At 46.5% G+C, this 21,629-nt stretch overlaps 1 protein-coding gene across 3 annotated transcripts in view; it reads left to right on the forward strand.

Moving 5' to 3' along the window:
* TDRD7 (tudor domain containing 7) overlaps positions 1 to 21,629 on the forward strand; it is a 125,285-nt gene that overhangs the window by 88,470 nt on the left and 15,186 nt on the right. For all 3 annotated transcript variants that reach the window (XM_054032097.1, XM_054032096.1, XM_054032095.1), the window contains exons 10-15: positions 4,559 to 4,761; positions 4,877 to 5,011; positions 7,427 to 7,510; positions 7,965 to 8,099; positions 8,815 to 8,925; positions 20,748 to 21,247. In XM_054032097.1, coding sequence (XP_053888072.1) covers positions 4,559 to 4,761; positions 4,877 to 5,011; positions 7,427 to 7,510; positions 7,965 to 8,099; positions 8,815 to 8,925; positions 20,748 to 21,247 — 1,168 coding nt within the window. The remainder of the gene's footprint in view (positions 1 to 4,558; positions 4,762 to 4,876; positions 5,012 to 7,426; positions 7,511 to 7,964; positions 8,100 to 8,814; positions 8,926 to 20,747; positions 21,248 to 21,629) is intronic.

Raw genomic sequence — 21,629 nt, forward strand, 5'->3', positions numbered from 1 at the left:
CAGGTGTTGGACTCTTACCTAGTGAAAAGATCCAGAGAAGGTCTGTGTTGGAACCCCATTCTTGCATTCAGCGCCTTGGAAAACCTTTGCAATGGATGGGCATCTGTTGGGATGGGGAACTCATCTAATGGGGGAGACAGCACAATCACATGATCAGCATAGGAATCTGTGCTCCATATCTATATCTTGGAGCTATAAGCAGTGTGATAGGCTTGCCAACACTTCCTTTGTGTTATATGAGGTCTGTCAGTCAGAGTAATGCTAGATAACAGGACAGCAGTGTACCATATCAGAAGACAACGTGGAGCAAGGTCCTAGTCCTTATGCAAAGTCACAAAGGCTGTGGAACAGGCTCATCACCCATCAGGTAGAAATATCATCAGTCTATCTACCAGAATACAACTGCAGACTCCCTGAACAGACACTTCTGGCAGGATCATGAATGGGAGCTCAAAGACCATCTTCTGCAGCATCTGACAGTACTGGGGTAGACCTCTTTTCCACCCTGAACTGTACAAAAATGTCATCTGTTCTCCTCCAAGGGAGGTCATGGTCATGACTTTCTAGGGGATACCCTAGTAACACCATGGCATAGGTCCCTTCTTTACTCCTAGCCTCCTATTTCATTAATTCTCAAGACCCTTCTCAGATTGCATCGAGAAGGGAGCAAGAGTGATCCTCCTAGCACCCGCTTGGCAGAGTGGCATTCAAACCTCATCCACCTCTGAGATAACACCCCTCAAACTTCTGATCACAAAGGATCTGTTAACACAACTCAGGGACCCTTGTTTATTACAACCCTTCCTCCTTGAATATGAGAGCATGGTTCCTCAATGACTCTCAAGCATGGAGTTAACCTATTTGAATAACGTTCATTCAGTTTTCTTATCCAGTAGAAAACCCAGTCTGTACTCACAAGACTTGCCTCCAAAAGTGGATGCTTTTCCTGTCCTGGTGCTCCCTCCTATCTTCTCAAGCACCAGAAGGTATGCTTTCCAAGATCCTGGATTGCCAGCTAGAGAGACCTGTTTCTTTGACGATAGGCACAGTATCAGAGTACATGGTCATTAACATAGCCTTTCACTCACCCATCCAAGGCTTCTTTGTCTTTGGCCACCTTACAGCAGCTAGCTTTCTTAAGGGCCTAAATAAATCTGTTTCTTCTGGTTCAACAACTGGCCCCAAATGGGACCTCTGCCTGATTTTCAATGCCCTAAAGCAGTAGTTTTCAAACTTTTTTTTTTTTTTTCCTGGCGACCCAGTTGAAGATTGTTGATGCCCGCGATCCATGATTATAGCGCTAGCCTGGCCCTAGCCATTAAAAGTCCCGGCTAAGGCAGGCTGGTCCCTACCTTTTCTGACACCGCGTTGTGCCCCAGAAGCAGCCAGCAGCAGGTCCGGCTCGTAGGCGGGGGGGGGGGGAGCCCACAGGGCTCTGCACGCTGCCCCCCCCCTGAGTACCAGCTCCGCACTCCAATTGGCTGGGAACTGGCCAATGGCAGCTGCAGGAGGGTGGTGCCTGCAGGCGAGAGCTGCACTGAGCCGCTTGTGCGCCTAGAAGCTGGCCCTGCTGCTGGCTGATTCCGGGGCGCAGTGTGGTCCACAGTGCCAGGTCAGGCAGGAAGTCTGCCTTAGCACCCCCACTGCGCCGCTGACTGGGAGCCATCCAAGGTAAGCCCACGCCCCAACCCCCTGCCCCAATCCTGAGCCCTCCCCAAACCCAGAGCCCCTTCCTGCACCCCGAACTCCTCATCCCTGATCCCACCTCAGAGCCTGCACCCCCCCAGCCCAGAGCCCTGACCCCCTCCCGCACCCCAACTCCCTGCCCCAGCCCAGAGCCCCATCCCACACCCTGAACCCCTCATTCCCGGCCCCACCCCGCAGCCCTCACCCCTGCACCACATCCCTGACCCCCTCCCGCACCCCAACTCCCTGCCCCAGCCCAGAGCCCCATCCCACACCCTGAACCCCTCATTCCCGGCCCCACCCCGCAGCCCTCACCCCTGCACCACATCCCTGAACCTCTCCCGCACCCCAAACTCTGTTGGGTCGCGGGCATCAACAATTTTCTTCGACTGGTTTGCCAGAAAAAAAAAAGTAGGAAAACCACTGCTTTAGAGAGTGTTTCTTCCTGTGAGAGACCCAGCACCTTTGTGGGATCTAAATTTGTCTGCTTTTATTGACCTCCTTTCATGCCTTAGCATCTTGCTTGCTTGTTTCTATATCTGTTGGCAAAGGTAGCCGCCTTAGTGGCCATCACCTCTGCTAGGAGGGTGGGAGAACTGAATACGCTGGTCACTGATTCCCCATTCGCAGTTTTCTACAAGGCAGCATTCAGCCACACTGTAAATTCCTTTTGAATGTGGTCTTGGATTTCTATCTGAATCAGTCTGTCTACCTGCCATTGTCCTTCCCAAAGCTGCATATGCACTAGGACGAACAAAGACTCCCCATCTTAGACATTCCTTGATTGTTAGCTTTGTAGGTGGATAGGAGAAAGCCCTTTCAAGTTTCTTTCTCAATCTTTGTTTCTCACAGAGTGTGAGAGGGTCAACCGATCACAACTCATAGGCTTTTGAAATGGATAATGCATTATGATGCTGCAAAAGAGGTAATGCCTCCTGACAAGCTCGTAGCACACTCGACTAGAGCACATTTGACGTCAGCAGCTTTGTGGTTCGTGTCCCGATTATGGGCAATTGCAGGGCAGCAACATGGTTTTCCGTTCATACCTTCACCAGACAGTATGCACTGTCTGCTGCATCAAGGGAGGACACAAATGTAGGGAAAGCGTCACTCCAGAGCATGAGCCGTTTGTATGGGGGGGTGGTCACCCTTATGCATACCTCTAGGGAAAACTCTCCAGCACCAGTGCACAGGAGGCACGTGTGCCTGCAGTGTATCTAGAACAGCGTTTGAGAAGGTAAGTAATCATTTTTTCTGTTGCATGAAAAGATTGGAGGTTTTGACACTTGTTCTTCTTCCTGTGTGTGTGTGGGGGGGGGACCCAAGACTCCGTAAATTTAAGGGATGGGGGGATAGGGAGGCAAAGATAGGGTGGGAGTGGCCTCTATCCTCCAAAATGGTCGATAGCATGGTTTAGGCAGACTAGGGATTGGAACCTGGGTTTTCCACATCCAAATGAGTGCCCTAACCGTTTGGCTATTTGCTGTTTGGGGATAGGAGATCTTTCTTTTGTCCAGAAATTCCATCCTGGACCTGAGAAACCTTTCTAATGAATGTTTTGTTGAAACAATATGTATCTGAAAAATTTCAGTTTCAACTAAAAAAAAAAAAAAAAAAATCTTTGGTTGGAAAAATTCCTGATCAGTTCTACTAGGTGACGATCTGCATCTTTAGTCACTTACTTACGTCTGTAAATGTGACCTGAAGTGACTTGACCCAGGTCATGCATGCCTGTGGCAGACCTCGGAATTGAATCCAGGCATGAATCCCAGTCCAGTTGCCTTCACCACAAGATCATTGTGCCGCTCACCATATCTTAAATTACATTGTAAACTCTTCATAACAGAGACCTGTGGTGTGGCAGTGGTTCTGCCTGTGCTTCATTTCTGGTCTCCCACTGCTCCACCCAGCCTCTAACGCCTTCTAGGTTGAGGGGACTTAGCCTTCCACCCTTTCCAGTATACCCAAAGTCCCAATTAAATGCACAGAATGTAAACTCTTCCCTTCCTCAGGGATGCTGTGATAGACAGCAGCCCGCACTGGTTCCTGGCCTTAGCCAATCTCGTCTCCCATCGTGAGAGCTCCAGGTCTGTTTTCCCTTTTTATAGAGCAATTAAAACTTAGAACCTACTGTAACTTGCATTTGTGATTGTGAAAATGGCCATGAGTGACCATGGAGAATATTTTTACTTTGGCATATTGCTTTCCTTGACAAATCCCCTTTATTGGTCTTGAAAGTGTATGATACAAAACCATTTAGGGGGTGGAAAATTACACTAAAGAAGAAATGTTACAGAAAACTAGGGGGAGGTCTCTTTACAAATACAGTACATCTCCTGTTGTGTTCTGATTCTCGGAGCTGAGCTCCCAACAGGGCCGGCACCAGCCCACCAAGCTTGTGCTTGGGGCGGCACTTGGAGGGGGGGCGGCGCGATGCTCCGGCCGCCAGGGAGAGCAGGGACACGGCTGGGACTCACTGCCCTCCCCCCAGCGCTTTGGCCGCTGGGGAGAGCGGAGCCCCGGGCGAGCTCGCCGCCTTCCCCCCGGCACTCTGGCCGCCGGGGACAGCGGAGCCGTGGCGGGCTCTTGGCCCTCCCCCCAGCGCTTTGGCTGCTGGGGAGAGCAGAGCCACGGCGGGCTCGCCGCCTTTCACTCCGGCCGCCGGGGAGAGCGGAGCCCCCGACCGGGGCTCGCCGCCCTCCCCCCGGCGCTCCGGCCGCCGGGGAGAGCGGAGCCCCGACCGGGGCTCGCCGCCCTCCCCCCGGCGCTCCGGCCGGCCCTGACTCCCAAACACAGGCAGCGATACTACACTTCCCTGTGGGAAGTTTCAGGGAAAATGATGGGTGGAAATTCTGAACTGCTTATTTCACAGGGCTGGAAGTCTTTTGTGATGATCCTGTTTTAGTGAAAGTTGTTGAATCACAAACCTGTGGCAAGATATTCGCTGTGGAAATACTGGAAAAGAGTGATATTCCGCTTGTTGTTCTGTATGACACATCAGGAGAGGATGATATAAATATCAACGTCACCTGTCTGAAGGCCTTGTGTGACAAATCTTTTGAACTACACCTTCAGGTACTATTTTATGATGTAATACTTGTTCATTTAAAATTCTGAAGAGTTAAATCATGGGGAAGGAGTACAATACCAGAAACTTGTTAAATTTCTTCCTTCAAATATTTTGTTGCAGGCAGATGCTTTATATACAAATGTTAGAGTAACCAACGTTTGCTCTGATGGAACCCTATATTGCCAGGTGCCATCAAAGGGCCTAGCCAAACTCTGCGAGATCTTGCAAAAGTTAGAAGACTACTTCCAGTACAAGGTGTGTATTGAGCAGGGAGCTGCTGAGGTAATATTTTTGACTGTCTTACACTCCCTGCATCTCAGCCTTACTCTTTACTGAGGCACAGAGCAGGAATTCAGTCTTTCAGGACTTGTCAGAAAGCATTAGTATTAAACAGGGCTGTTATGTAAAACCCTGACTGTAGCTGTTAATAATTGTTCTCAGCCAGCTTCAGAGTACCACACAATTTCTTAGTAAAACATTTAATAAACACAAAAGCTATTGTAAATAGTTTTTGGAATACTTATTCATAACTTCTTAAACAAAAGCTAGTAAACTGGATGTAGTAAATTTCCTGTTATCTCTCATACAGACTTCCCCACTTTGTTGCTATTATATATTTAAATGCAAGGTTTCAACATGACGGTTACACTTCTGTACGTTAGCGCACGCACACTCTAATTCTCTCAGGTGATTTTTTTGGTCTTTATAGACCGATCATGATATATATAGTGTGTCATCTGCACTCTTCTGAGCTTGAAAATGGAAAAAGCTGAGTTGCAGCCAAATGCTTTGGAGCCTTGTCGGCAAACAAAAGTCTGGGGATCCTACCAGCTAGCAGCATTCCAACCCTTTAGTTAACAGTTGACTGGCTCCCTTGTTGGTGAGACAGAAATTTGTAGTCTGTATCGATACAGTGACACAGATACTGGGATCAGCATATCCACTATCCAGTCCCTGGATCTCTAAGACATTCATTCTGTAAAGCACTAGCTTTTCACCCACGAGCCAAGTCGGGTAAGCCAAGTCACTGAGCTCTGCCCTGTTTTCTTTTTAACTGGAGCAAGGTTGCAGTTTAACTCAATTAGCTAATAGCTAAATGTAGGTTCCATAGTCTCTGTAGCCACTAAGGGTGACACATTCTCCCTTCCCTGATCCTCCCTCTAGGTCTGTAAAACACACTACAGTGGAGTCAAACATTAAGGAAGCCGTCTATTAAATAATAAGGAAAGCTGGACTAGCACTCACCTGTTTCCTAAGTGGTACAGGAATAGGGACACAGCCCTTGCAGCAAACATGTTTTCGTCCTGTATGGATCAGCCATTAAGTCCACAGGGCTATCTTTATCTCCTGTATTTATAACCTTTCCCCTCAGAATCTGGCTATATTCTCAAATGTTTGCCCTAAATGAAAATATCTCGTACAGCTTCTTAAAAAAGTTACTGAGCATGTGTAGCAACTGCCACACCCTATTTCTGGATGTTTCTGTCCCTCTCTTAGTGAGTCCCTCTGCTCTGCACTAGTCTTTGCAGAAGTACAGGCAGAGTATTCAAACAGAAATCTGTGATTACTTTCTTTGTGCCAAACAGTCAAATGCACTATAAAGCATGTGGGTTACATCTGTTTTCATATATGTAATGAGCTGAGATGGAAATGAGGAGAGATTTCATTGTCAGCCCCTTTGGCTCCAGGACATTGAAGGTACTTGACATTCTAATACAAAGCTTGATGAATGTTTGTTTTAGTCTCCTTGCTGAAGCTTTTGCAAGCCATCTCTTGTAGTAGTCTCTGCTCTTGGTCTGTTACTTTTATGCTTCTCTGGATAAGAACTGTTTACAACCAACCCAATAGGTTTTCTGCTCATAAAAGCGATCAAGATGCTCTCCCCACCTCCCACCCCCCCAAGAGATTCCCTTGTGCCTCTCATTCTTGTCTGACTTTTGTGATGGGCAGGGCTTTTGTAGAGGTGAGATGCAAGCCCACCGTGGCACTTGCAAGACCCACATGTCACATCAGAGTAAAAAGCAGTGCAGTTAAGGAGGAGACCAGTTTTTAAACCTTCTCCAGCTCTGCCTATCAAGGTTTAGGGCAGCTCTGGTGCTCATTCTCTCCCTGGAAATATAACCTTGAGATATATATTTTTTTTAAATCCCTTAGGTTAGATCCAAAGTGATAAACAGAAACTTCTTAAGTATCAGAGGGGTAGCCGTGTTAGTTTTGTATCCACAAAAACAACAAGGATTCCGGTGGCATCTTAAAGACTAACAGATTTATTTGGCCATAAGCTTTCATGGGCTACAACCCACTTCTTCAGATGCATGGCGTGAAAATTACAGATATTGGCACATGAAGAGAAGGGAGTTATTTTACAAGTGGAGAACCAGTGTTGACCGGGCCAATTCAATCAGGGTGGATGTTGTCCACTCCCAATGATTGAGGAGGAGGTGTCAATACCAAGAGAGGGAAAATTGCTTTTGTAGTGAGCCATCCAGCCACTCCTAGTCCCGATTCAAGCCCAGATTGATGGTGTTAGGTTTGTAAATGAATGGTAGCTCAGCAGTTTCTCGTTGAAGTCTGTTTCAGGGACATTCAATAGCAGATTTAAGAGTAGCCATTCTTCAACCAAAAAAAACTTCAAAAACAGACTTATTTACCCTTGTTTCTTTATCACAGCAGGCACCTGAATATTTCATCTCATTACCTTTCTGTGGCAAAATCTGCTTGTTCCCTTGTAAAGGAAAATGGGCACGTGTGGAGGTAAGAAACAGATTGTTGATTTTGTTTTTTTTTTTACCACCAACTAACTTTCATGTGTCAACTGAAAATTGCTGCTATTCTTTGATTTCCCATGTAGCATCTGCTATTTTTGTAGGTCTGGGGGTTGGCTAAAATCTGGATCATCGTCATCTGAATTCTTTGACACTGATTATGGCATGTGTATCATTTTACACTGACTACTTACTCAAATAGTAAACACACATAAGTAATCTTTTACTTTAGCTGATGGAATGTGGAATAGATCCCTGTAGGTCTAACCCACTGTTTTTGTGTTGTCATTTAACAGATTTCATTTCACCAAGCATAGCATCATAAAATGCACTGACAACATATTTTCTTCCATTTCCTTAAAATATTAATTTGCTTTTTAAAGATACTATGTTGATCTCTTGCTAGTATTGAGTTTTCCTTACCACTCGCATTCTCATTTCAGATAACAAGCGTTCACAGTAGTCGTGCACTAGATGTGCAGTTCATGGATACTGGAACAGTTGCATCTGTAAAAGTATCGGAGCTTCGAGATATTCCATCACAGTTCCTGAGAGAAATAATCTCAGTACCACCCCAGGTACAAACATCATTTTTAAGTAAAGCTGATTGCCTCTATACCTCTCTTGGCCATGTCTTAGTCTTGATAATTTTAATGTGTGCTCTGCAGTGATTTGTGACTTTAAAACGTTTTAAGATTGCCTATTCTGCACTATGGACTACAGGGGTGTGAACTGCTAACTGCCTCTTGTGGACATTGCTGGCGCAAACTAAAAGGAACCAAAGTTCATGTTAACATAATCCTCTTTCAAACAGGACTACATTAACGTGAACTTATGTACCTTTTAATTTGTGCCAGCAGCATCCAAACGGCAGTTAACACAAAACACTTGGGTGCCCTCTGCAGTTCTTCTCTCACACACACCTTGTGGACCACACTTCAGCACAGTGTACATGTAGCCTTAGAATTAATGTTGCGTTGTGCATGCTAACGTCTTATAGTATACAGTTTTAAATGAATACAGATTGTTCTTGTGTGCTAACAGTAGAAGGCTGTGGCAGTAGTCTTACTGTATGGGTAAAGGGACTCCATTCTGCAGACCACCACATTCTTAGTGGTTGAAGTAACTTACAGCATAATAGACTCCTCCTTTCACGCTTTTAATACCATATATCTTTTAATCCATCTGAGTTAGAGCTTGTAATAAACTACCTAGTTTCTGTGCAGGTAAACTTCAATAGTACAACATCATCATGTAATTAAATTGTACCATTAACATACTCATGTCTTTTAGGCTATGAAGTGCTGTTTAGCAGATCTTCCCCGTAACATTGGCATGTGGACTCCAGATGCTGTATTGTGGCTGAGAGATACAGTATTAAATTGTCCTGATTGCAGCATTAAGGTAAATGTAAATATCTCAAACACTTGAAATTCAATAAACTATGGAATACCGGATTGAAATGTGAATGAAGAGTTATAATAAAATGTCATCATAAAGTTACAGGAACTTGATACTTTCACCCTCCATCAGACATGCAGGTTTTGATTATAAAAAATAAAATTCTTTCAGGCTTAAAAATGTTTACCTACATTATTTTTGTTTGAAAAGCTATTATACTAGACAATTTACAGCTTTGTAGCCTCCCATAACATTTGTATTCTGTATGAATTCATCATTTTTTGATACGTTTGATACAAAGTATATTTGCTTGTATTTCCCAGCAAATATTTTTTTATACAATACTTGGAATCTACATTTAAAGAAGACAAAGAATTTTCCTCCTTCCAAATTCTCCTATGCTAGCTCGGTATAATTCCTTTTCTTGCCCTTATTTGCTGGTAAAAAAAAGCAAAACTCTTGTCGTGCCGCCTCATAAAAAAGGAAGTGGGTGGATGACCCTGCTCAGTAATTTTCATGTCTCCAGCAGGTGGAGGTAACTCTTCCAGCTGGCTAGGAGAGGAATTTTTTAGTTCTTATTTGCTTTTATTTCTACATGACAAGTCACTATCCACAAGCCAGGCTGTGACACTACGGTGCGCCAGCTTGCTGCTCAATAATGTCCCATGTGGACGCTGCTACAGCACAGTGAAAGTTCCACTCAGCCACACTCTGGGATTTTCACTGCGCTATAGCAGTGTCCACACCAGATGTTACTGCACAACAAACTGGTGTGCTACGGATTCGCACCCTGGCTTGCAGTGTAGTAACTAGCCAAGTAGATAGATTAAACTACATTGTGTTAGGACTTAATACAGTCCATTTGCAGACCCATCTCACTTTTTTTGGAATATGCTGAGTAGAAGTCAACCATTTGTAGTGTGACCTACTTGCCTAATTGTCTGGGAGCACCCTTCAAAGTCTTCAGAGAGTCTGATATAATTAATACATTACAGGGGATCTTCTGAAAAATCTTGCCCCTAATTTCATTAGAGTACCACCATGAGTGCACCTTTTGAGAGGCACACTTTGTAGCTTTTCCTTTTCTTGTCTGCTTTAGTGTTGAATACTGCACATTTAAAATACTGCTGGTCTAGTCTGGCATATGTAAATATTGTAAAATGATGTCGTCAAATGTGTGGCTGTGTATGTTCCCGCTGTGTGCTGTCCCAGCTCTGTGCAGACAGCTGGCACCGCAAACCTCGATCAAACTGCCCAATGACCACAAGATCTGTTCTTCTTCGAGAGATGTCCCTATGGGTGTTCCACTCCAGGTGTTGGTGCGTGCTTGCGCCTTTGCTTGGAGATTTTTGTAGCAATACTCGTACCAGCCACGCATGCGCAGAGCCTGCCCCCCGCTCTGAGTCTAGCTGAGTCAGGGGCAGGCAACCTTTCAGAAGTGGTGTGCCGAGTCTTCATTTATTCACTTTAATTTAAGGTTTCGCGTGCCGGTAATACATGTTAACGTTTTTTAGAAGATGTCTCTCTCTAAGTCTATATTATATAACTAAACCATTGTTGTATGTAAAGTAAACAAGGTTTTCAAAATGTTTAAGAAGCTTCATTTAAAATTAAATTAAAATGCTGACCTTACGCCACCAGCCCGCTCAGCCCACTTCCAGCCTGGGGTTCTGTTCACCTAGGCCTGTAGCAGGCTGAGCAGGGCCTGTGGCCGGGACGCTGGCTGGCAAGGGGCTGGCAGCCGGGACCCCAGACCTGGGGGGGGAGTTCAGGGGTCAGGGCAGAGGGTGCAGGGCAGAAGGCAAGGAGTGTGGGGGGATTCAGGGGTCATGGCCAAAGGCTGGTGGGTGGAGGGGTGCAGGGCAGAAGGCTGGATGTGTGGGAGGTTCAGGGGTAAGGGCAGAGGGCTGGGGGTGTGTGGGGGTACAGGGCAGAAAGCTGGGTGTTGGGGGGGATTCGGTCAGGGCAAAGGGCTTGGGGTGTGTGGAGGTGCAGGCAGAAGGCTGGGTGTTGGGGGCGACTCGAGGTCAGGGCAGAGGGCTTGGGGGTGTGTGTGGAGGTGCAGGGCAGAGGGCTGGGGGGGTTCAGGGCAGAGGGCTAGGGTGTGTGTGGAGGTGCAGGGCAGAGGGCTGGGGTGCTCCGCTCATGGGGGTGCTCCCAGCCCCCTGCCCTGAGCGGCTGATGGCAGGGGGCTGGAAGGGATATACCCTGTTCCACTCCCTTCCCCCAGGCTCCGTCCCTATCTCTCTCTGCCTGCTCTACGGAGCTGTGTGAACGCTGCCGCTCGGCTGTGCTCCGCTCCCCCTCCCTCTCTCAAGGGCCATTGCTGGCAGGGAGGGGAAGGAGGGGCCGGAACGCACCAAGCTGGGGGAAGAAGCGGGGGAGGAGGGAAGCTTGGCTGCCGCAGGACCAAGCTTCTGCCTCCTGCCCCTCAGGGGAGAGCGGTGGGCGGGGGGGCTGAGTGGGGTGGGGGCCAGGGCAAGAGGCAGAAGCTTGGTCCTGCGGCAGCCAAGCTTCCCTCCTCCCCTGCTTCTTCCCCCAGCTTGGTGCGTTCCGGCCCCTCCGCCCCTCCTCCACCTCCTCACCGGGCAGGCAGCGTGCCACTCAAAATCGGCTCCTGTGCCGTGTTTGGCACGCGTGCCGTATGTTGCCGACCCCTGGTCTAGCTTAATAGTACGCATGCGCGGCCAGTCCCCTCAGTTCCTTCTCTACCATTCCCGGCCTGAGACGGAGCTCAGCAGACTCGTTAAGAAATCCTTTCCTCTGGTTACAATTGCCCTTCTAGTTAGTTTGTTGTTAGTGATAGTTAGTTACCATTTCTATCTTAAAATTCGTTCCTGTCAGCCACAGCTGCTGCAGACATGCCTGGCTCCCCAGGCTTTAAGCGCTGCTCTACCTGCAAGGAGGCTATCCCTCTGTCAGATGGCCACTCACAATGTATAAAATGTTTGGGGGAGACCCACATTCCCCAAAGATGTGCCCACTGCAGCAAACTTCCAGGCCACGGAAGGACAGAGAGCTTAGACTGAAACTGCTCCTCCTTCAGAAATCCCTAGGGTCAGTTTCAGACCCAGGCGCTGATTCCAGCTCCGCTGCCCGCCACAGCCCCCCCCCTCAAAGAAGCACAAAAAAACTGCCAAAAAAGGGCAACTTTTGTCACCAAAGAAAGTCATGCGACATAAGATTTCTTCAGGCAGATCTACAACTTCCCTGCCTGTGCTCCCCCACTTGAGCACATTTGATGAGCCGGGCTCCTCCGGCACCACGCAAAACCCGCCTGAGGCTGCAGCAGCGGCGCAAAGCTCCGGTGCCGAGACTTCAGGCTTCCAGCTGCCTGTCTCTCTTCTGGCACCGCGACTGATGCGGTGCCGACATTCCACGACCTGCCTGACCCTCTGCAGGCTGATATTGCTCTCCTGGCACTGGCCACGGCACCGACACCCGCTGAGCTGACTGGCAGTGAGCCCAGGCTCAAAACACCGGTGCAGAGGAATGTTTCCTCACTGCAACTTCCTCCTGCACAGCCTTCACCTCACACAGGGGACTCAGCACTGCAGTTTACTCAGGCAAGAGATCTGCTGGTGTCACCTATCCTGCAGTCACCCCTGCTGAATGCCTGCTTCTCTCCAATGGCTGAGTCAGGGTCTGAACAGCTTTCCTCCAGTGAAGAGGAAGCTGGACGACAGGGGGATTTTTCACTATATCAAGACTCCCATCCCCAGACCCCAGTCAACAGAGGTCATAGAAAAATTACCTCATCCTATTCTCAGGATCCTGCCCCCGGGGTGTAAACCCCTGGATGGCACCACCTCTGCCCTACCCACAACCATGGCAACATTGGGCCCCATGGGCATCGTACCCTCGAGAACACACGCGCTACTCCACCTCAACCAGGCGCAACACCTGCCTAGCACCACCACCTGACGAACCTGCCAATGACACACGACACCAAGCAGCACTGTCACACTTGCAGGATCAACCAAGTCCTGCTCCTATTCCAGTAGAGCTGGAGGTATCGCCTAAAGAAGCCTTACTTCCCCCTCCTCCAACATCGTCGGATGACTTCTCAAAATTCCAAGATCTTTTTTTAAAAGAGTTGCCAGTGACTTGAGAATTAACTTGGAGGAAGTCCTTGAACAACAGCATGAGTTAACTGACATCCTACAGCCCTCTTCTTCCTCTAGGGTTGCATTACCAATCAACGTAGCCCTTTTAGAACCTGCTAAGTCCATCTGGCAGACTCCAGCTACAAGCCTTACCTACCTGTAAACAAGCGGACCGGAAGTATTTCATCCCTTCTAAGGGCTCTGAATTCCTTTTTACCCATCCAGCGCCAAATTCGGTGGTGGTAGACGCAGCCAACCGAAGGACCAAACAGCAGAATTCCCGCTCCACCCCGGCCAACAAGGAAAGTAAATGCTTGGACCTCTTTGGTCGTAAAGTATATGCATCCTCAATGCTATAATTTCATATTGCTAATTATACTGCAGTTCTTGCAAAATATGACCACAGAAACTATAATAAATTCATGAACTTTATTGATGACATTCCAGAACAGAAGAAACAACAATTCACAGCTCTGGTTTCCGAGGGACAAATCATATCACGTACCGCTCTTCAAGCGGCCCTCGATGTAGCCAATACTGCAGCAAGATCGACCGCCACAGCAGTGGTCATGGCTCTCCTTTTTCTTTCTTTCCTCGAGAGGTCCAGAGTACCACTGAAGATCTTCCCTTTGACGGTAACAAACTCTTTGCTTCCACCACAAACGACGTGCTTCATTCAATGAAGGACTCAAGGGCAACCCTCAGGTCCTTAGGAATCCAAACACCTACGACCAGAAGGCAACAATATAGATATCAACCTTACCACCGTCCACGCTACCCTGCATATACACAACACTTCCATAGATCACAGGAGCAACAACAGCAATGCCAGAGACCGAGATTCCGGCGGCGGCGTCCCAATTCTATGGGGGCGCCTCAACCCCCTCCGACTAATAAGCAGATTTGAAGTCTTGGTGGAGGGTTTAGAAAACAGCGTTCCCACTTCAGCGAGTACACCTATTTTTGGACACCGCCTACGACCATTTTCCCATCAATGGCAGAACATTACCACCACCAAGTGGTTTACAGAGGTCGTTACAATTGACTACTCCATCCCCTTCCTCTCCTTGCCTCCCACTCACCCTCCCCATCCCTCTTCAAGCACCCCTCTCACGAGCGACTACTCCTCCAAGAAGTGCAATATCTCCTTCAACTGGGAGCAATAGAAACTATGCCCGAACGACACAAAGGGAAGGGTTTTTACTCTCATTATTTCTTAACAGAAAAGAAAACTGGGGGATGGCGACTGATCCTCGACCTCAGGCGGCTCAACAAATTTGTCAAAAAGCAAAAGTTCAAGATGGTTACTCTCACCACCATAATCCCAGTGCTGGAGCAGGGCGATTGGTTTTCAGCCCTCGACCTACAGGACACCTATTTTCACGTGACTATACACCCGGCCCACAGACGCTTCCTCCATTTTACCCTTGGCTCAACACATTTTCAATACCGGGTTCTACTGGACTGTCCACGGCCCCTCATGTTTTTTCCAAGCTCCTAGCCGTAGTCACTGCCTATCTCAGGAAACAAGGGGTCATAATATTTTCTTACCTTGACGATTGCCTCCTCAAAGGCTCAACGTTCGACGAAGCTCTCCGATTCACACGGCTTACTGTCAATTGTTTCCTATCTCTAGGCCTACAAATAAACAAAAACAAATCCACATTATGCCCCAACCAACATCTGGAGTTCATAGGAGCAGACTTCGACTCCCGGACGGGATTGGCATCTCTCCCACCCGACCGCTTCAACTCCATAAGCCTACTGGCCACAAAACTTCGCAACAGTCCCAAGGTCACTGCCCGAGACTGTCTACAACTACTAGGTCACATGGCCTCGTGCACTTTCGTGATCCAAAATGCACGACTCTACATGAGGCGCTTCCAAGCGTGGTTGGGCACAGTTTGCAGACCGAATGTGCACTCTCTAAACAAACCTCTCTCCATACCTTTCGGAGTCAGACTCTCTACTGTGGTGGACAGTTCACTCCAACTTCTGCTCTGGAGTCCCCTTTCTCCAGGAGGCTCCATCCCTCATCCAGGGGCTATGGTTTTCAACCGAAACCTCCCTGCACATAAATGTCCTAGAACTTCGAGCCATACGCAATGCGTGCCATCACTTCCTCCCACTAATCAGAAATCACATAATGACAGACAACATTGCCTGCATGTTCTATGTAAACAGGCAGGGAGGAGCTCACTCCCACTCGCTTTGTACAGAGGCTATGAAGCTCTGGAATTGGTGCCTTGCGAACAACATCTGGATATCAGCTGCCTATCTTCCCGGAATGACTAACACCACAGCGGACGAATTAAGCAGACGCTTTCCCTGGGATCACGAATGGGAGATAGACGAGAGAACCATTCACAACATATTCCGCACTTGGTCACCCAACCATAGACCTTTTTGCAACTGCGAAAAACACAATGTCCCGACTTTTGCTCCAGAGTGGGACTGGGCAAACATTCCCTGGGAGACGCATTCATGATCCCATGGCACCAGAACGTACTCTATGCTTTTCCCCCGATACCGATTCTCAACAGGGTCCTGATAAAAATACGAACGGACCGTGCCACGGTGATCCTGATTGCCCTGTCATGGCCCAGACAACCGTGGTTTCCGTTCCTACCAGAATGTCGATTCGACCACCAATTTCGTTGCCTCTCATCCCGAACCTCCTATCACAGCAACACAGCCACTTTCTCCACCCCAACCTGTCCATGCTTCACCTCAAAGCCTGGTTCCTACATGGTTCTCCCAAAACGAACTAGATTGCTCTGAACAAGTTCAAAGAGTGCTCCTACATAGCAGAACACAATCTACTCGCACCACCTATCTACAAAAGTGGAAATGATTCACATATTGGTGTTCAGCTAAACAACTTTGTCCCACCTCGGTATCTCTCCCGCTCATACTTGACTACCTATTGGATCTTAAGCAATCCGGCCTTTCTTTCAGCTCCATCAGAGTCCATTTAGCTGCTATTACAACCTTTCATGACAAAATTGATGATACCTCTGTTTTTGCTCATCCGATCACCAAGTATTTCCTTAAGAGACTCCAAGCCCTATACCCAGACATTAACCCACCTACCACTCCGTGGGACCTTCATTTAGTACTATCCTGCCTAACTCAACAACCATTTGAACCCCTAGCCACTTGCTCCCTCTTACACCTTTCGATGAAAACAGCATTTTTAGTGGCAATTACCTCTGCCAGTTGGGCAGGAGAAATAGCAGCTCTTATGGCAGACCCACCATATACGCTATTTTTCAAGGACAAGGTTACCCTTAGATTACACCCCAAATTTCTTCCAAAGATGCATTCCTCATTCCACATTAATGAGCCGATACACCTACCAACCTTCTTTCCGAAACCACATGCGAACTCGTTCGAAGCCACAATGCATACATTAGATGTACGCAGGGCCTTGTCCTTCTATTTGGATAGAACCAAACCTTTTAGAAACTCTTCTAGACTTTGGAACGCTCCATGATGGAGACAAAGGGACTCCAATTTCTATCCAGAGACTTTCAAACTGGATTTCTCAGTGCATCAGATTGTGCTATCAGATGAAGGTTACACCCCCAGCCAGCATCAGAACTCACTCCACTATATCTCTGGCTGCCTCAGTGGCTTTCTTACGCAAAGTTCCCCAGCTGACATCTGTAAAGCAGCCACTTGGTCCTCTGAACACACATTTGTTAAACACTATGCCCTTACTCAAGGCCCTCTCTCTGATACACAATTGGGCAGAGCTGTACTATCTACTGCATTCCTATCAGATCCAAAGTCCCTACCTCCTTGAGATACACTGCTTTTAAGTCACCTGGAGTGGAGCACCCACAGGGACATCTCTCTCTCGAAGAGGTTATTCACCCTGTGCAGTAACTGACGTGCTTCGAGATGAGTGTCCCTGTGGGTGCTCCACTACCCACCCTCCTCCCCTCTACTTCAGAGTTGGGGTAGCCTCCGTCGTAGAGAAGGAACTGAGACCGGCCACGCATGCGTACTATTAAGCTAGACTCAGAGTGGGGGGCAGGTTCTGCGCATGCGTGGCCGGTACGAGTACTGCTACAAAAATCTCCGAGCAAAGGTGCAGGGACGCACCAACACCTGGAGTGAAGCACCCACAGGGACACTCATCTCAAAGAACGTCAGTTACTGCACAGGGTGAGTAACCTCCTCTTAAGATACGAAGGCACCAGGCCAGGTTTATTGTCAACAAAGCACGGTAATAGCATCCGGCAGACTCTACGGGGATACTAAGACATGCATGCCCATGACAATGGATGCAGCTCAGTGAATGGTGTGACTTTCTATTCCCCTCCTAGGCTGGCCAAAGACATTCCCTCTGAGACTCCATTTTATACACCAATACAAACAAGTTATGTGTTACCCCTCTGACCATAGTTAGTTACTGCCCCCTGACGTGGGTTCTTACCATCCATTACCTTGTTCATGTTGGTTCGATCAAAACATCTCTATCCATTATACTATGATCCCGACCTTATCTTTAGGAGGGGTCAGTGTGTTCTCATTATCTTTGGGGTGTGTTTGTACCATACTTGGTATCAGGGTGTTCTAGTACCATTCTTCTGAAATGCGTTTGTGAGAGTGTCCTGCGCCTAGCCTTTCTTAGGAATGTGCGCGTTGGTTCTTGCCAGGCTCTGTGTGCGTGAATGCAGGCAGAGTCTGACTCCTGCTCACAGCCTGTCTCTTGCTGACTTTGCTTTATATTAGCAAAGCTTTGACCACTACTTTAGTTTAGGCATCAGGCCTATGATGCAAGGGCTTATGTCTCAGGCTCTTTTTCTACTACAGATGTTATTTATTTGTTAGGCTTTTCCAAACCTAGACCACCAAGCCAAATATTTATTTACTTACACACTCACTATTATGGTTTGGAGTTAGTACTAACTTTTTTCTTAAGTGTAATTTTATTAGAATTTTTACTGCTCAATGGAGAATTTGAGCAGGACCAGCAAGCCTTTCTCATTCCCCACTCACAATAGAAGTGAACCATAATATTTGTGTATTACTTATTATGCAGAGAGACAAATTCTCATTTAAGGGCCACTGGCCAGGCTAGGACCACCTACCCCACACCTGCTTCTCCAGATGTGGTCCCAGCAATATCAAGAGGTTTTCACAAAGATGAGGGGAAGCAATGGCCTTCATGTAGTGACTAAGGTTGGAATTTTCAAAGGAGCTTAGATACTTAACTCCCACAGAAATCAGTGGGATTTGTGTACCTAACCCCCTTATATCCTTTAAAAATCTCAGTCTAAGCTTTTAGTATTTCTTTGCTCTGAACAAATTCGCATTCAGCATCACTCAATGGCAAAATATGCTCAACCTTAGGACTGTGCATTTTATCTTTCTTTTCTTTCCATATCCTCCTTTCTGTGTCTCTTCTCTCCTCCCCGCCCCCTTCTTCCATCTGCATTTTCCTCCCTGCAGCAACTCTCAGTTCCTACTCCCTTCCCCATTGCATCTGCTGCGATGATCTGGCAATGAAATATTTAATGCTGATGCTTGAAGCGTTAACATTAACATCCCAATGAGAGTAATTGGGGCAGGGCTGTTCACATTTGTCAGTCCATGAGTATGTGGTTTTCCACTGTTCTGTCTCCTGACTTACACGAGCATATGACAGAGAAGAATCAAAATCTGTTGCTTCAGTCTCTACAGATTCATGAAGGTAACATTACTTTGGATTACTTAGCTTGGAAAGATACCCTTGAAATTGGTATCATGAAAGCTAGAATCTACTTGGCCTTGTAAATTAAATCTTAGGATCTAGAGAATCCAGATATGCCATGAGGGCTAAAGAAATGCATCAAGTAGGCCAGAAGATTAATACTGCAGCCATAATAGGTTGCTTTTTTCTTGTCTCCCATCTGCTAGTATGATGTGTTAATATCCCCTTTTCTGACCTGGAATGTGTGGTCTCTGAAAAATCGAATTAACATGTAAGAAATTAGTTATGTACACTGCCAAATTCACACTCCATGGCACTTGTACCCGTAATACTATTGTTACTAATGTAACATAGCAAAAATCATTAGACCAATCCTTTAAAAATGGGTGCCCAAAGGTGGTATTCTAAGTTGGTGGGAGCTGCTATCTTCTTGGAGCATTTGACAATTAGGCAGTTTTATTTAGGGGCCGAAGTATGAACTTGGAAGTCTAACTGTAGGCATCCATTTTGGAAAATCTAGGCCTATATTTAATAGGCTTCCACTGTCTAACCGTGGGGAAATTCCCCTCTGCTCTCCTGACTTCTGTCCAAGCCCTTCCTGCAGACCTCCTAAGATGCTCACTTCCTGTGGACCTTATCTTTTATTCAATTTGTTTTAAAAAGCTGGAAAGATGCATAGATTCACAGTGGAAATCTGTTGATGATAACTTGGTTTTCTGCACTGACTAAATCTGAGTTAATGGTAAAAGTAGCTTTTAATAATTCAGTTTTACAGCGTTCTTGAGACTTGTAGTGATTATAAAAATTTACTAATTTCCCTGAAGTTCTTGATGTGAAGTTGCACCATGTTGGTATATATAGTGTTACGGTCAATAATATTTATGTTAAGACAGAAACACACCAAACAGTGTATTTGAGCATACACAAAATCCTAACTAACACACAACCTAAAAAGTAAGGAAATGAAAAGTTCAGACAACAGTGTGGGCCTTCTACTCTGCTACACGGATGCACAACCACCATATGTCAGGGAACATCATAACTTTAATTCTTCCCTAAGGGAGATGCCAGCATTCCAGCACCACCACAAGCAGACAAGATTTCTCTCCCTGTTTCCTTTGTCAAAGATCTCAATAGAAATGCCTGAAGAGTAGCAAAAGTGGTTCCCTATCTGGCAACCGCCCATTTGGGTGTAGGAAACATTACTGGGGGCAGATGACAAAATACAGCACTGTGCCTCCCCATAACTGTTCAGAAAGGCTCCCACGTACCTTGTCAGAGAATGATTGCAGCCAACCTATACCATGTTTTCTGTTTAGCTGTTGCATGGAAGGAGTCACTTATAATGAATACTAATATATATATTTTTTTAATTAACAGGTTGAGCTAGCACTAAATACAAACGTCTAACTTTCTGCAGTCTGTCTTTTAGGCCGGGGGTCTGAAAAACTGAGACTCAAAATGAGACCTTTAAGGTCAATTTTTAATTGTTTAGAACTCAAACTAACAGATTTACATGAAAATGCTAAACTCTGAGATTGTACTGTAAATTTGGGGCAGACACACATTTTCCATACAAAACTCAGAGGTTGAACTCTTGCAGTAAGTGCAAAATGGAGCCCAACCTAGGGTGACCAGATGTCCCGATTTCGGGGTCTTTTTCTTATGAAGGCTCCTATTACCCCCTCCACCCCCTGTCCCGTTTTTTCACATTTGCTGTCTGGTCACCCTAGCCCAACCTCAATGATGGTGTTGCTACTACTCTTCCATATTGAGCAGTTTGCTGTACTTGCCGTTTTCAGCCATCGTGAATACCTTTGTCCACATATTTTGTTAGCTTTACCTTAACAATAAACTATTTGTGCCAAGTCTTTGAAAATATTTTTATTTTGAAATAGATTACTGTTAACATATCCATTCCAGTTTTTCCTCCCGTAAAAAGCTTTAATCTTGGGTCATACAAAATTAAAGATGCAGATGCATTTCATAATTTACTTTATTTCTTCCCTTTAAAGGTTGCTAAACTGGATGACTCAAAGGGAATTGCATATATTTACTTGTTTACTCCCAAGAACTTCCCAGACCCCGATCGGAGCATCAATCGGCAGATCACTAATGCAGACTTGTGGAAGCATCAGAAAGATGTCTTTTTGAGTGTTGCACCCAGTGGCGCTAGTCCTATGAAAGGGAAAAGTGATACTATCCTTGCTCCAGAATTAATTGGCCTAGGCCTCAAGAAAAGCCTCATGGGGTCAATCAAGCCTGCTCCAGAACCCAGCAGTGTGGTGCCTACTCTTGACATGCCACCTCTTCTACCGTTACCGAAACCCGGTGAGCACATGGATGTCTACATTTCAGTGGCCTGCCACCCTGGTCACTTTGTCGTCCAGCCTTGGCAAGAGATCCACAACCTAGAAGTCCTCATGGAAGAAATGATTCTGTACTACAGCATGGCAGAGGAGAGACCCATTGCCATTAAGAAGAACAATCTGTATGCTGCTAAAGTGGAAAATAAGTAAGTAGATGCTTTCATAAAAGATACGTATTATCTTGAGGCAGGCTGTTGTCTACGGTGATACTTGCAGGGTCCAAATGCCCAGCACTAGCACTAGAGATATGCACAGAGAAATCTTAATTGGTGCTCAATCTTCTCAGAATTAGATTAATGTGAATTGTGCATTTCTCCGTAATGTTTGGCCTCATTCCAGCTGACAAGGAAAGTGTCCACATTTCGGATTGTCAATAATCTGGGACCAAGGGGAGTGAATGAGGTTGTAGACTCTACTTGCCTCCAGGTCACAATTAGAACTCAATGATTGAAACACTGCTTCTATTCCTGCTGTACCTGATGTGACGCTCTGTTTAGCCACAGGTCTTTCAGTCAAGCACTTTTTTGC

This window comes from Malaclemys terrapin, chromosome 6, assembly GCF_027887155.1.
Source record: "Malaclemys terrapin pileata isolate rMalTer1 chromosome 6, rMalTer1.hap1, whole genome shotgun sequence".
Lineage (NCBI taxonomy): Eukaryota > Metazoa > Chordata > Testudines > Emydidae > Malaclemys > Malaclemys terrapin.